The sequence below is a fragment of the Pteropus vampyrus genome, unplaced genomic scaffold (assembly GCF_000151845.1).
Source record: "Pteropus vampyrus isolate Shadow unplaced genomic scaffold, Pvam_2.0 Scaffold26, whole genome shotgun sequence".
Taxonomy (NCBI): domain Eukaryota; kingdom Metazoa; phylum Chordata; class Mammalia; order Chiroptera; family Pteropodidae; genus Pteropus; species Pteropus vampyrus.
In genome coordinates this window covers 3,285,320-3,299,422 of record NW_011888807.1, presented here as the reverse complement: position 1 = coordinate 3,299,422, position 14,103 = coordinate 3,285,320, and the positions used below count along the sequence as shown (strand labels likewise).

The following is a 14,103-nucleotide window of genomic DNA, read 5'->3' as shown; positions in this document are numbered from 1 at the left end:
AGGATACAGAAATGAGTCTGTAAGTTCACTGGATGCTTTTCTTGTCCATAAGATAATTGCTTTATCATGGCTGGTCCAAAGCATTGCAGAAGTAGTTGACTGCGGCTCAGGATATGCCTCACGGCCTCAATGGTGTACTACTTGTTCCAAATGTACCCATGCTCAGTTCCCCTCTTTTTCTGACTTTCTTACATTTACATATCTTGTTTCAATCTTTTTACAGTGTCAATCTGATTTAGTAATCTGGCCTTGCATTTTTAATATTAATATGTACCAAAAAAATGTCATAGGCTGCTGACCCACATAACAGCCCTTCACTTTCACGCTCTGCAAATATGAACACAGCTGGGGCTGGACCGGAGTAAGGCACAGGATGAACCTCTGGCCAATGCCTCTTCCACTGGATAAGATCCAATTTTCAAATATAAATTCTCTGTGAAATTTTGAAGCCTGGTATAGCAAGTAACCCAGGTGCAAGTTCATTTTCAAATCAGTCTCATTTGCAGAGAACAAACTACTCTAATATAGGAGCAATGATCAAAAGTTTTATTGCTTCAATTTCTTAGTACAACCTGAAAGAACCTGCTTTGTAACTCCGAGGAATGGGTGAGGCCTACCATGGGCTGACTTGAGTACTGTCACTTCCTATTCATTTGGGCCTTAGCTCTTCAGACATTCTACTACCTTTGCCTCTATATACGCAGAGTAGGTACTTGATAATATTTGTTGCTGAATGAATTAATTAAAAATTTATCACACTTATCCCTAGAGGATCTAGTGGCCATATCTTCTCCCAAATTCATGTCATTAATAGCAATATCAAGAAATCTGAAATAAAATTATTTCAAATATACCAGTCCTGTACTGACCATAGAGACTAATGGATTTCCAAAAGAAATGAGGCAATTATTAAACAAACACACAGAAAAGTCCTCTTTCCAGCAGTAACACCATTTCCAGGATGAAAAGAAAGTTGGAAATACTTTGACTCATGGAGACTGAGACTGGAATTACAATTTCAGACAGAACGGAGGTGAATAGCTCTGTTCTCACGAATTAACCATTATGTTTACTGATCTATAACCTATCTCTGTAAATGGTAAGTTCTAGGGGACTCTGTAATGACTCTGTCACTTGGATTTCTTCATGATACAAAGCTCAAATAGCACCAAGTATGCTACTTTGGCCTTCATGTTCTCTGCCAACTCTTTAAAAGTAGGAATCCATATCTCTTGGCAAAGATCAAAATCAAAGATGAAATGTGTCAGCCTGAGGTTTAGATGCGCGTGCTCGCTCGCTCGCTCGCTCTCTCTCTCTCTCTCTCTCTCTCTTCCATTTGCAAGCCCATCTCAAACATAGTTAGATGAAATTTATGAGTCTCTGGAGCCTCTATGGAGATTACCGCACATTGGAAGTCTGGCTGAGAAATGGGGACTTGATCCCTATAGTTGAGAGTATTTAGGCATGATTAAATGAGAATCAGAAAGCTATTCCACCTAAACAATTTATTTATCTTCCTTTCTTTTTCTTCTTCATATACTTTAGGTTTTTCTACTGCCTTGCTTTTTTACATTCACGTAATTATCAGTAGTTTCTTGCTCAAATTCATCATCCATAGTGCTCAGTGGTAACTGGGAGAGAAATTACACCCAGGAAGATGATCAAGCACAATTTCTGGCATGTGTCAAATACTCAATACATGTTACTTTTGCTTTTATTCTCACTTTTGAGTTCCAACCATAATTACTCATTATATATTTGAACTTTATCTGTCTTTCAACTAAAAAACAACTGTGCTGCATGAAGTCACATATATATTATGTAATTTTATATTCAAAGAGTTGATAGAATATAGATATTATTCACATAAATTTTTAAATATACACCAATTTATTATTTACATGATGCAAAATATCTATAGTGGAAGAGGAGTTTATTTTTCTATAACTGTCAGTGAAACATCTGATACATGCTTAATATGAACCGTAGTTTTAGGAGTCATAAAACTGCCATTTGAAATGAATTACCAGCAAGTAATCTTAACTCCTTACTTCAAAGATACAATATTACAAAGACACAATATTAATTAATTATGTCCCTCTCTGGCTGTCCTTTCATTAGTCTGTTCAATTTTTCATAGTTTCTTTTGTCTTTCAACAATCATATTCTGGCAACTTACTCTGGTAATTAAAGTTGAGTTCAAAGAACACCATGAACTTTCATATTATTCATTCTCTCATTCATTCTTTCCATCATTAGGTTCTGCCTTTTCTACTCTAGATCCACACAGCCTAATTTAAGTAATATACCCATCCCAGGTTTCCACACCCATCCCAACATGATCTAGAATCTCACATTCATACAGTCCAATTACTAACCAGAAAGATTCATGTACTGCTCTCATGAAAATCTGTCCCACTTGTTTTCTAATTCTCTAAAACTACTAGTTCAAATGTAAAGCCAGGTGAAAGAAAAATGAAGCTAAAGCTGGTCCCCCTAAGGAGTTGTTTTGGAATAAAGCTTTAAGGCCTTTCCCTCAATTCAAATTAATAGGCCACTGTCTCTTCTTCTACTGCCTTAAGAAGAAATAAAAAATAAAATAAAATAGAATAAAAATAAAATAGAATAAAATAGTACCTACTATGATCAATAGTATTTAGTCACAAGAACTTCTGTTTGTGTTTACTTCCTTGCCCTCTGAGAAAAGTAAATATTTAAACACTAATTTATGATGATAAAGTTAAATTTTACATTTACAAACATAAAAATAAAGAAATGTCATTTGTGGCAAAAAAATCAAATTATTTATGTTTCATTATTTAATTTCTAGACAACAACAGAGGTAAGAATTCTTTAATGTGATTTACATCACACGAGAATCTTATTTTCTTGAAAAAGGACCTTTTTAAAATTCTGAGAAGGCCAAAATACCATAAAACAATCGAGGTCTGCACATCATAAGTAAAACCCTTCAACTATTATTGAAACAGAAGTATAATTACACCCAGGAAAAAGATAATATCAGCAGAGAAAAGATGCCTTAAGTACTCTATTTTTTTTGCAAAACTGATGGACATGAATGAGCTCTAATATCATTATGTTTAGAAATGGCTTCATCCAGATCCAGCTGTACATCGTTAACGTTCACTTCCATACAGCCATTGTAATAAGAATTCACTGGTGTTGCGCTGAATGGAACATCTGTAAAAACAGAACATTAAAATATTAGCCCAAGACTTTTAGCATTTTTTCTGCTTACAGTTGGAGGAATTATTCAGACTTTCCATTTCCAACCAAATTCGAATCCTAAAGGAAAAGTTAATAATGTAATTCTATTTTATAAATTTTTATTAAGAGATTCCTCTGTAAATAAGGTATTGTGCTTGGCACTGAACTGAGCATCCACAAGTTCCTTTGATTCCATAAACACAATCAGTTCCATGCAAATCTAAGATAAACACACTAACGTGTAAAAAAGATCATACTCTTACTTATAATGTTCTACTTCAATATTGTCTCTTTAAATTTGACAGTTTAAGCATTGTTAAATCATTTTTTGCTCTAAATTACAGCTACTTGGAAATCTTTTTTTAAATGCTATGATCAATATATCTCTTTTATTATTACTGGAATAAAAGCAAATTTCTATATTTTCCAAAGAAATAGTTTCTTGCTGAGTATATAATGACAGGTCATGACAGGGAATTCACTTATATGTAATATTTGGTGTTCTAAAAAATAACAACTTTAATAATGCTTCATTGAATACGTTTATGGCCTTTGGGGTCTTTCTACACTTTCACTTTCTTTATCAAACTTAATATTTGGGTTATACCCTTGCATTTCTAAGAACTACGGTTCATCTTAAAAACATCCATCTCTCCATTGCTTCCTCTTTTTTTGGCATCTCCTTTCCATTAATTTTAATTCCCAATGGATATTCTTCAGCCCTCATTCTTCTTCTTCACACACACACTTTAAATTTTCTACCTCTAAATTGACAATACCGTGAATAAAGTCCATACTTTTCTGTGGGCTCAGAGCATTTTTTTAAGAAATCCTTTCAAGTCTAGCTGAGCATCATAGATTACGCCACTATTATAAAAAACCTCAGAATCATCAATTTTCCCTAATTTTTAATTCATAACATGTAATTTAACAAGCCTATTTTGCATATCAATTATAATTTACTCATCCCATAGTTTACACTTACTACCTCAATTTTCAATTCCCCTTAATTTTCCTCACTCTTTCTCAACAGTCAGTCTTCAGTACTATGGTCAAAGACTTGGAACCATTGAATTTTTCATATTTTTACTTGTTTTGAACTTTTCATTGCTTGTTTGATTTCCTGAAATTGCATTCAAATAATTTGTGAATAAGGTAGGTGGATTTCAATATTGAATTTATTCATTTAAACTATAATCATAATTCCTAATAATTAATCCTGGTAACTCAACTTCTTTATAATCAACCATACTAATTTAACTATCTATATATATTTATAGCCTATTTACTTCTAATTCTCAAAAAACCCAGATAAAAATTCTCTATATGGGAAATGAAGACCCTAGTTCAGTAGCTTCCTCATCTGTAAAACAAGGATAATAGTACCTACTTCACTAAACTATTTTGAAAATTCAATGAGTTGATAAATTCGAAACACTCTAAACACTTCGTAGACTGTTTATTATGTACCAACTGATGGTAGTATACTTGTCACTGCTGTTATTACTACTACTTCTTCACCTGGACCACGTCAGGAGCCCCCAACTCATCTCGACCACTTTTGCCTCTCACCTGTCCATCTCCATCCATTATACACAGTGGATTTCTTAAACTGCAATATTTATATACAACTTCCTTGTCTAAAACTTTTTTAATGGCTCTTAAAATAAGACTCAGGACCCTGAACTAGGTCTACAAACCTCCTCTCTCACCACCACCCAATTCACAGCCTCATCCTGCAATGCCATTCCCATTGCTTTCATCATACTGATCTTCTATATATTCCTCAAGAATATCAATCAACCTCTTCCCATTTTTCCCACACGTGGACCATTTTACTTGCATACTAACGCCAATCCTCACCCCCACCACCTTGTTAAATCCATTTTATCCTTCAAATATCAGATTCATATCTTAGTCTCTTCAGAGAGCTTGTTTCTGCTCACCATAACCAGAACAAGTCCCCATTTTCAGGCTCCAAAATCAACCTACATTTTCCTTCATAGAAGTTATGACAATTTTTTTTTGATCTTTTCCTAATCACTTGCTTAATGTCTGCCTTTGCTACTAGATTGTAAAACTCTTAACAACAGGGATGAAATCTATTTGTTCATTACTACATCCCTAGTGCCTAGGATGTAGGTTCTTAAGAAATATTAGGTGTGTGATAAATGGAATAAATATTGAATTCATAAGACTACTGTGAGGATAAAATGAAATAACGTATTCTTTCTGGCCAGGATAGTCAAATGTAACAGAATTTGGTTAGTTTCAGTTCATCATAAAAATAAATAAATAAAATAAAAATGTACCAATAAAATGTCAATATGAACCCTCAGAAAAATAATAATGAACACTGGAATTTGGTCTTCCCTCTGATGCCCTTTTACTAAAATTATATATTTAAACTATCATTGATTTGATTAAAAATACACTTTTTAAAACTGAAGAAAAAATAAGATACCTGGAAGGCCACCCAGGTAAGTGACCACTGTTCCTTTCATTGCTTTATCCAAGACAGCAAATTGTCTTTGAAGGTCTTCAGAGTAGACAATATCTTTTTTAAGTGGAGTTGACAACTCCAGGTTTTTTCTGTTGACTCCGAATTCCAGATGGAATTGTTGAGTGGAACAAAGATTTATGGCCTCCATCCGAAATATTACTGTATTTTCAACAGACACTAAGATATCCTGAAAAACAGGCAAAGACTCAATATAAGTGAATATAAAGATAATGCCACTTAAGAGTGAGTTTGAGTTTTTGAAATTCAGAAACTGAATTTCAATGAGGGGGGAAAAAAAGTATGATAGAGCCTCCAAGTTTAAATGAAAAAATTACTAATTATTATAAAAATAATAATTTTAAAATATATATTAGATTTACAAACTGTAGGTTTAGCTAAGATATAAATGTATAGTGGCTTATGAAAATTCAGTAACCAACAGAGTTGTACAACAACAGGAACCTAAAATAGTGTCTGAAGCAATATTTTGCTGTTGATGAGCCTTCTTAACTTCAAAACTTATATATGAAAAAGGAAGAAGCTGAATTACTCTTTGTTGGGGAAAATACTCGAGAAATTTAAAGTGCTTTAGTAAGCACATGCCAGCAAAACTGAAAGGATTTTTGTGCCACCCAAGCAATCCTATAGACTTGGGACAAAATGAATGAAGAAGTTCCAAGAGAGAAAAACCAAGGATTGCCAGCAGTAAATTACAGAGTATTTATAAGAAGATTCTCGAATGAGAAAATGTATTCATTTTGCTGAACTTTTCAAACTGCTGATACACAAAATTACTCAACTTGTTGACAGTGATCTATGCATACAGCTTATATGTGTGTAGAGGAAGTGTAAAACATAAGAGAAAATAAAATCAAAACTAAGATACCTATGTTAAGTGAAGTCTGTACTTTGCACATAAAGTTTATTTAGGAAATCTGTTACTGTGTTATACAGTCCATATCCTTGAACTCATTAAGACTTAAAGATGGCCAGCTGAGAAAATGTTCCAGAATGATCAGTAGTATATGGAATAACATTATAAAAGAATGTACACAGATTTTGAGAAAGCAATCTGACATGCAAATAATGGAGCCATCGAGACAAACACAAAATGATAAAATAAATATCGAAGACATGGCATGTGTTAACCTCCATACAGGAATTTAATGTTAAAGATAGGAATTCAATTTTGTTTTTTTTAAAAAAACCAAGGAAACAAAAAGTTTAAATCCAAATGTAGTAAGCTCCTGTGGTAAACTGGAGCTAAAAACTCAGCAGGACCTTTTAGGTTGCTTAGGTTGACCACCAGAAACTCCCCAAAGTCATCCTTTAAGTTGTAAACAGCACCCTTGTTTATTACCACAGGTATTATTCAATTATATGTCTCTTTCTCAAAGGTACAGAGAACACGGAGAACATCCAAGCCAACCTTGGCACAAATGCATGCTTCTTGCTTTAACTTGTTGGAATGCACTGCATATGACATATGGATAGAACACTTAGCCTCTAATAGAAGGCTGAATAATACAGATCTTCTGATAACTCTCATGTTTCCTTTTATCCAAGAGTTTTTCCCTGTTCTTCCTCCTAATTTCAAATCAGAGTTGCCAGCAAGAAGCCAAGTGGACTGGTTTTAGTTTTCTCTAGTCTTTCTACTCATGGGAGTAGATTAGGAAAGTACAAAACATTATAATTAGACACTAAAGTAAAAAACATTATAATTAGGCACCAAATATCTGAGAGCAGATTGTAGTCAGACTCACTTCTATTGTGTTAGTACAGACTAATTCCCATGATACTTCAAGGATTCTGAATAAGGGTGGATCCCTATGTGCTCTGAGAAGGTTCCAAGTAGCCTGTGTGTGAGTCTACCTAATCTGAACTATAGATACAATAGGTTTTTTAATCTCTCCCCAGTACTACTTGTTTCAGACTTTAGAAATAAATCAGCAAAAAAATAACATTTATTGAATCCTTAATGATGTGCTAGAGATTGTGTCAAATACTTTACATCATCATCTCATTTAATCTTCAAAATAGCATTTTGAAGTAAATACTGCTATTATATCCATTTTACAGATTAAAACAACCACCACCACCAAAGATCATAAAGGTTTAGAATAAAGATACCTGAAGCTTTTCAGAGGTGGAGTCCACCAAGGACAAGGCAAAGGGCACTGTGTAACCAGAAACCAAAGCAAACATAACACCAGTGCCTGTGGATGGACGAATACTCAAGGACACATTTACTTGCCAAGCCTCAGGATTCGATGTATTATTATCTGTTTAAACAATGAAACAGAAGCAAGATCAATGTACATCTAAAGTACACCACAAGGAATTATTACAATATTATCAATACTGAAAGCCATTTTTGTGCAATACTAGAGATTTTAGTTCTCCTTTCTTAATGATCTATATAACCTAGGCAAAACAAAACAAAAGAAAAAAATTTTTTAATGCCAGCAAGAAACACATAAATGGAGCTCCATCCTTCCATTCTTCCTAGAATAGAATTCTGGATTGTGGTGTTTAGGAATATTATGAATTTTCCCTGGTTGCCATTTAACAGCTCTTCTTTCTGCCTTGCACATTCACTAATGCTCTAATTTGAGTGGTCATATTTTATAATTCACATTTAGAAGGAAGTTCAACAAATCTAGTGTAATATTTCTCAGGTAAAATTTGGGTATAGCTGCCACCACCGCTGCACCACTCCTCATCCATAAAGGGGTCAGGTTAGAATAGTGAGAAGGAAAAATACGATTTATATAATAGGGAAGTTGAGTAGTTCAATAGTAGAGAAATACCCTGAAGTTAATAGTTAACTCTGATATTTGAATAGAAACTCTTTTCTGTGATTCTCTTATAATACCATTCTTTTTCTAAATCCTTGATTAATAGCCTATCTTATTAGAGTGCATGCTGTAGTCTCTACCATCACTTTGTTTCCCACAGTAGTCACTCGACAAATATCTGTTGAATTAATATTCCTAAAATAATTTGATTCCTTAAAATATTAGTACACGATCTGAATGAAGTCTCCCTCATTTAATATAAAGTAATATATAACAGTAGCCCAAATACTACTTGGAGGCTTTGGAAGGGTTAATGTGAACAGAGACAATAATTTTCCTTTGACAAGATGTTCCTCCATTTAGCCATAGCTAATGCTATTACATTTTTCATTATAACCCTCTAATTCCCACCCAAGAGAAAAAATATATATTATATATAATCATTTTGAAATAAGTAAATTTACAAAGACAAATGAAAATGAATATGCAAATAAATTATAATGTAACATTAAATATATAACGTAACTATATAAAAATATAATGTAACTTTCTAATTATCCATGAAAAACTAATTACTGATGAAAGTAATTTTTTTCAGACAATATTATTCTAATTTTCATATTTTCTGAGATTTTTTCTTTCAACAAATTATTGTGGCCAATTGTTTCTATATTTAGTCATTAACCCAATTTAAACATTTTTAAAAAAAATTCTTTATTTACAGAACTGAGCTAAAGTTAAAGACACTGTTAATTTATGTTAGAAAAACAGAAAGTACTAAAGTAAGTTTCTTCCTTAAAACTGGTTCTTCCATTTTTAGGCTGCAAATACACACATTTAAAGTATAATTTAAAGCAGAGCTATCAGATTAACATTAAATTTATAATGCAAATTCTTAGTACCGCAAATAAAAAAACTTTTAAAACAGAAAAAAAGGCAAAGAACCCAATAAAATAATTAAGATATACCACATGAAGAGATATTCAACTTCAGAAGAAATTGGGATGACAAAATTTAAAACTATATACAAGATTTAATTTTTCAACTTTGATTGGAAACAAATCTCAAGCATAAACTTTGTTGGTAGAACTATAACTTGATAAAAACGTCTTTGGAAGAGAGTCTGATAAAGCTGTAAGAATTATACACTTGCATAACCTCTGAGAGAAATAATCTAAGATTCTTTCCTACAGAATTAATTATATAAGGGTACAAGGGTGTATGTCCAAGGCCATTCATAGAAATATAATTTGTAAAGGTAAAAACCTGGGTCAGTCTGGCAAGTCCACTTTGGCTGTAGAAAACTGGAAAAAGCACTGTTCCCACCCTTATAACAACATCAGGTGCCCAATTATCTACATAACCACAACTTTCCTTGGACTATCAAAGAGCTGAGATTGCAGAGCAACTAACTAACTAGAAACCTAAAGAAAGATAGGTGCTTCTGAGGAGAGACAGGATGAGAGTACTCTCTTATCTAAGGCAGACACCAGATACTATATAATTTAACAAGAATTTAGGTAAAAATTTTAACTACTTGCTAAAGTCCTAGTGGGAGCTGGTGTGGGAGTACAGAAGCCCTGGGAACTGCTGATACATAAGAAATTCATACCCATTCACGGCCTCTTCTTCACAAACCTTACTGGGTGCTCAAGAAAAAAACTGGGAGCAGAGAAAGTGATTAGAGAAAGCCTACTTCCTAGTGCAGGCCTGGGGGAGAGGAGCAGAAATCTGTAAGAAAAGGACAAAGCCCCACCCAGATTCCTCTCTGTTTGCTCTGTGCAACAGAAGCCTTAAAGCATTGCGGAAAAGGTAGCAAACGTCACCATTAGGACACATGTGAAGACCCATCGTACCTACAAGATTAGGGAAAGGAAATAAGAAAAAAACAAAACAAATAAACAAAAAAGCAACAACAAAAACAATCTACCATGAAGAAGAAACAGAAAAACATCCTGAATTTTAACCATTAGACATCTCTCCTGATGTCTAATGATGTGAGGGGAGAGAGACAATGAAAAACTCACACGCAGGACCCAGGAATACAACACTCACCTAAGAATCAATCTGTACAAGAACAATGGAGAATGCTCCCCTCCACCTCCAAATCCTACAGCCCTGTAATATGCTCGCAAATGTCAAGGAACAAAATAAGAACACTCCCCTGGGTGAGGCAAGACCACGGAGACACTTTCTTCAGGCATAGGATAATAAGAATACCTAAAGCTGAGGATGGATTAGTTAATAAGAAAAACCCTCTGGCAAACCAGCTGCTACCATAAGCGTAAGATAATGTAAAAGGAATTTGACAAGTAGTTATAGAAACAGCCATACCTAAGCGGCTCTTCTCTTGACTAGATTGATTCCCCTCTTCCCCAATTAAGGGCCTAGCAAAAGCAGAGGTATGCTCATTTCCAAATCTAAATATTACGTATCTCGGTCTCTACTTTTCTACATAAGATGCTCACCTTTAAAACAAAAATTATATGATACAGAAAGAAGAAAGGAGGAAACAACACATAGTCAAGAGACAAAACAATCACACGATCAGGCTTAGATCTGACATAGATGTTGGAACTATCAGGAAATTTAAAATAATTGTAATATGCTGAAGGTTCAGGTAGAAAAGGTAGACAACATATATGAAGAGAAGAGAAATTTTGAGATGTGGAAATTTTAAGGTAGGATCAAATGGATATGCTAGAAATGAAGATGAATCCTTTCGATGTATTAATCAGTTGACTCACTACAACTAAGAAATTGTTAAACCTTAAAATAGATCAATAGAACTTACCCAAAAATAATCAGGCTATGTGTCAATAATCTTTAAATAATAACATAAGTACATTCAACTACTTCTCCCCCATCAACATACTGGGAAATTTTTATAAAAAGTATATAAAAGTATGAAATAAGCTAATACTATGCCTGACACAAAGTAGGTGTTGATAATGTTTACTGAAGGAATTATTGCTGTTTGTCACTGAATAAATTTAGTCATTAATGAGAAAAGGGAGATAGAATGAGAAATTACTTACTATAACCTATGTTAAATTGAGCAACTCCAGAACCAGGATAGTAGGAACCTTTCTCCACAGTGACAAAACAATGCTTATTTTGTTTTTCTTGAATAATTTCCTCTACTCCTGAAGCTCTTTGATTCATCAAATTCCAGCCTCGTATACATCCATCTAGACGAGGATTAATCTAACAAAATAAAATACAGATCAAGGTCAAGAAGTGCATTTTTAACTTAAATAAATCAGACTGATAGTGGCTTAACTGATTATAGATATGGGTTTTCATTTAGACGAAAAACCTTTTCTTTGATTACATTTTAAAATATTTTAAATATTTTGAATTTTGTCTAAATTTTTCTTTTCAATGTGTCCCTCAGATGTATAGTCTTTTTCAGTAAAAGTGAGTTTATGCCATCACAGGCCTCCACTAGGATCCTAATAATTTTTAATACTTCAAGCCCTACCTGTCTCTTCTGTGTCATTCAGGGATAACTTTTCTGCTCTCAAGTTCTATATATGCTTCTGGCTACAGCCCTGGGCCCTACGCTGCTTTCTATTTTTCTTTAATTGCTTTTACCACATAGGTTTATCTTACTATCACTCAGAGCCTCTTCAGGAACTAAAGTGTTTGCATTCTTTAACCTCACCAAAGCATCCAGCCAGACTGAAGATATGTAGTAGCCATTTCATAAATGGTTGATTCTTTTTTAATAATTTATTTTACTATTAAAATGTCTTGATTTATCAATTTCAAAGGACAGATATATTCACTCTGATATGAGTTAACTAATTCGGGTTTTATATCATATTGCAGAAATTATTTAAGTTAAGGTAACTGTGAATTGCCATGAGTGAAATATGGATATAAAATAGTAAATATTTAAGTTAAACCAGCAAGTGTAATTGGCAGGTCCATGATTTCAGATGAAATTTTTAAAACTCTTCAAGGATAGTGATTAGTCTCCTTCATGAAGCCTATTCCACAGTTATTAGACAAAATTATCTGTTATATCTAACTTCAATTTATGACAGGCTGCAGTTATACTTCCAGCAAAGATTTCTTGAAAAAAAAAGTTCCACCTTATGTGCTATTCTTGTCTCCCAAAATAAAATAAACCTAAGATAGTTCTTTGACTGACTTCTGCAAAATAATGTATTTTTGGATTTAAATATATGTATTTATAGCTTAATAGCTAAGTATGGACTATTATAATGTTAACATAAAGTTTATGCTTGAGAATTTTTAAAAATCTACTTCAATATGAATAATACTTGGAATTTAAATGGGCTCAAAAACACTACACTCAGTCTCCTTCCCTTAATATAGTTTTGAGGGTAACTAGTGTTATTTTTCCATGTTGTCACAGTTGGTATGTTTAATAAAATAGCTTCTTCGACTCTCAGAGAGAGTCAAATCTTCAAATCTATTACAGACAAAAGGAATTCATCCATGATCAATGATATAAGCTTGGATCATTACCGGTCTAATGAGTGCATTCACCACTTTCAGAGGAAATCCTGCAAAGTATACTTTGGTTTCTAGAAATCCATTTGCAGGCTTAAAAAGGCTTTCAGGTTTGTTTATATTCATTACGGCTTCTTTAGCTATTTTCACACTAATACTCTGTTCTAATTCTTCCACAGAGACCTAGAATTAAAAAGACAAAAATTATCAAACCAAGCATTATTGCATGTCATTTGAAATACTAAGATTGAAAAATCCTGTTATTATTCCAGTAAATAATCTTTCAAAGTAATAATTTTAGTGTAATTATTACTTCGATTCAATCCATTTGAAATGTCAAATGATTATAAAGGTAATAAAAATGTGTTTTAAAGGATAGTACTTGATCAAAAATTAAATGACCATACTTTAAAGTTTTAAAAAAGTCAATATTATTGTTAAACATCCAATTATAACACATGACTTTCAATCCAGTATGCCATAAAATGAACAATTTTTTTAAAAAAATGTGAGCCACTCTACAAAATCTTAGAAAACTTTTAGGTGCTTTCATTTGTCAATTGTCTGATAGTACACAAACAGAATCAATAACATAAATTCTTAATATAAACTAAGAGTAATCAGTACATCCATAATTCTGTTCATTACACACAAATTGTATTTTACTTCAAAATTCAAAAGTAACTAGGTTATAAGGAAGCACAATATATGAAATTAATTTTTTTTTTCAATTTTAAAAGTAGCTTGTTTTTTTTAAAAAAAGGTTGGTAGTGACGGTAAACAACAATAAAAAAAAAATCCTCCTTTTATAAAGACAGTTTGAAGAACAATTGTTGAAATCTCATGTAAAACTGTAGCACTTAAAATGCAAACTCTTCATATATTAATCACTAAGACAAGCAATAGGCACATTAAAGCACCACTGCAGGAAGAGAAAACTATGCTCTAAAGTAAAATAAATTTGGTAACATTTAAGATTTAGTCAGTGTATACATCGTCCTAAGTGTGGTTAATCACAGCATTTTACCCTAATGACTATTCCCTCCTTGACTGATCTTAGTCTGGCTTCATTCGCCTACATTCCTACCA

The 14,103-nt window shown here is 33.0% G+C and overlaps 1 protein-coding gene across 1 annotated transcript in view; it reads right to left on the bottom strand.

Annotated features, from left to right (window-relative positions):
* Positions 1-1,806: 1,806 nt before the first annotated feature.
* PROS1 (protein S) overlaps positions 1,807-14,103 on the bottom strand; it is a 68,219-nt gene continuing 55,922 nt past the window's right edge. The window contains exons 11-15 of the mRNA XM_011356404.2: positions 13,030-13,197; positions 11,568-11,736; positions 7,862-8,013; positions 5,693-5,918; positions 1,807-3,201 (exon numbers count right to left, since the gene is read on the bottom strand). Of these exons, the coding sequence (XP_011354706.1) occupies positions 3,050-3,201; positions 5,693-5,918; positions 7,862-8,013; positions 11,568-11,736; positions 13,030-13,197 (867 nt within the window). The 3' untranslated portion in view covers positions 1,807-3,049. The remainder of the gene's footprint in view (positions 3,202-5,692; positions 5,919-7,861; positions 8,014-11,567; positions 11,737-13,029; positions 13,198-14,103) is intronic.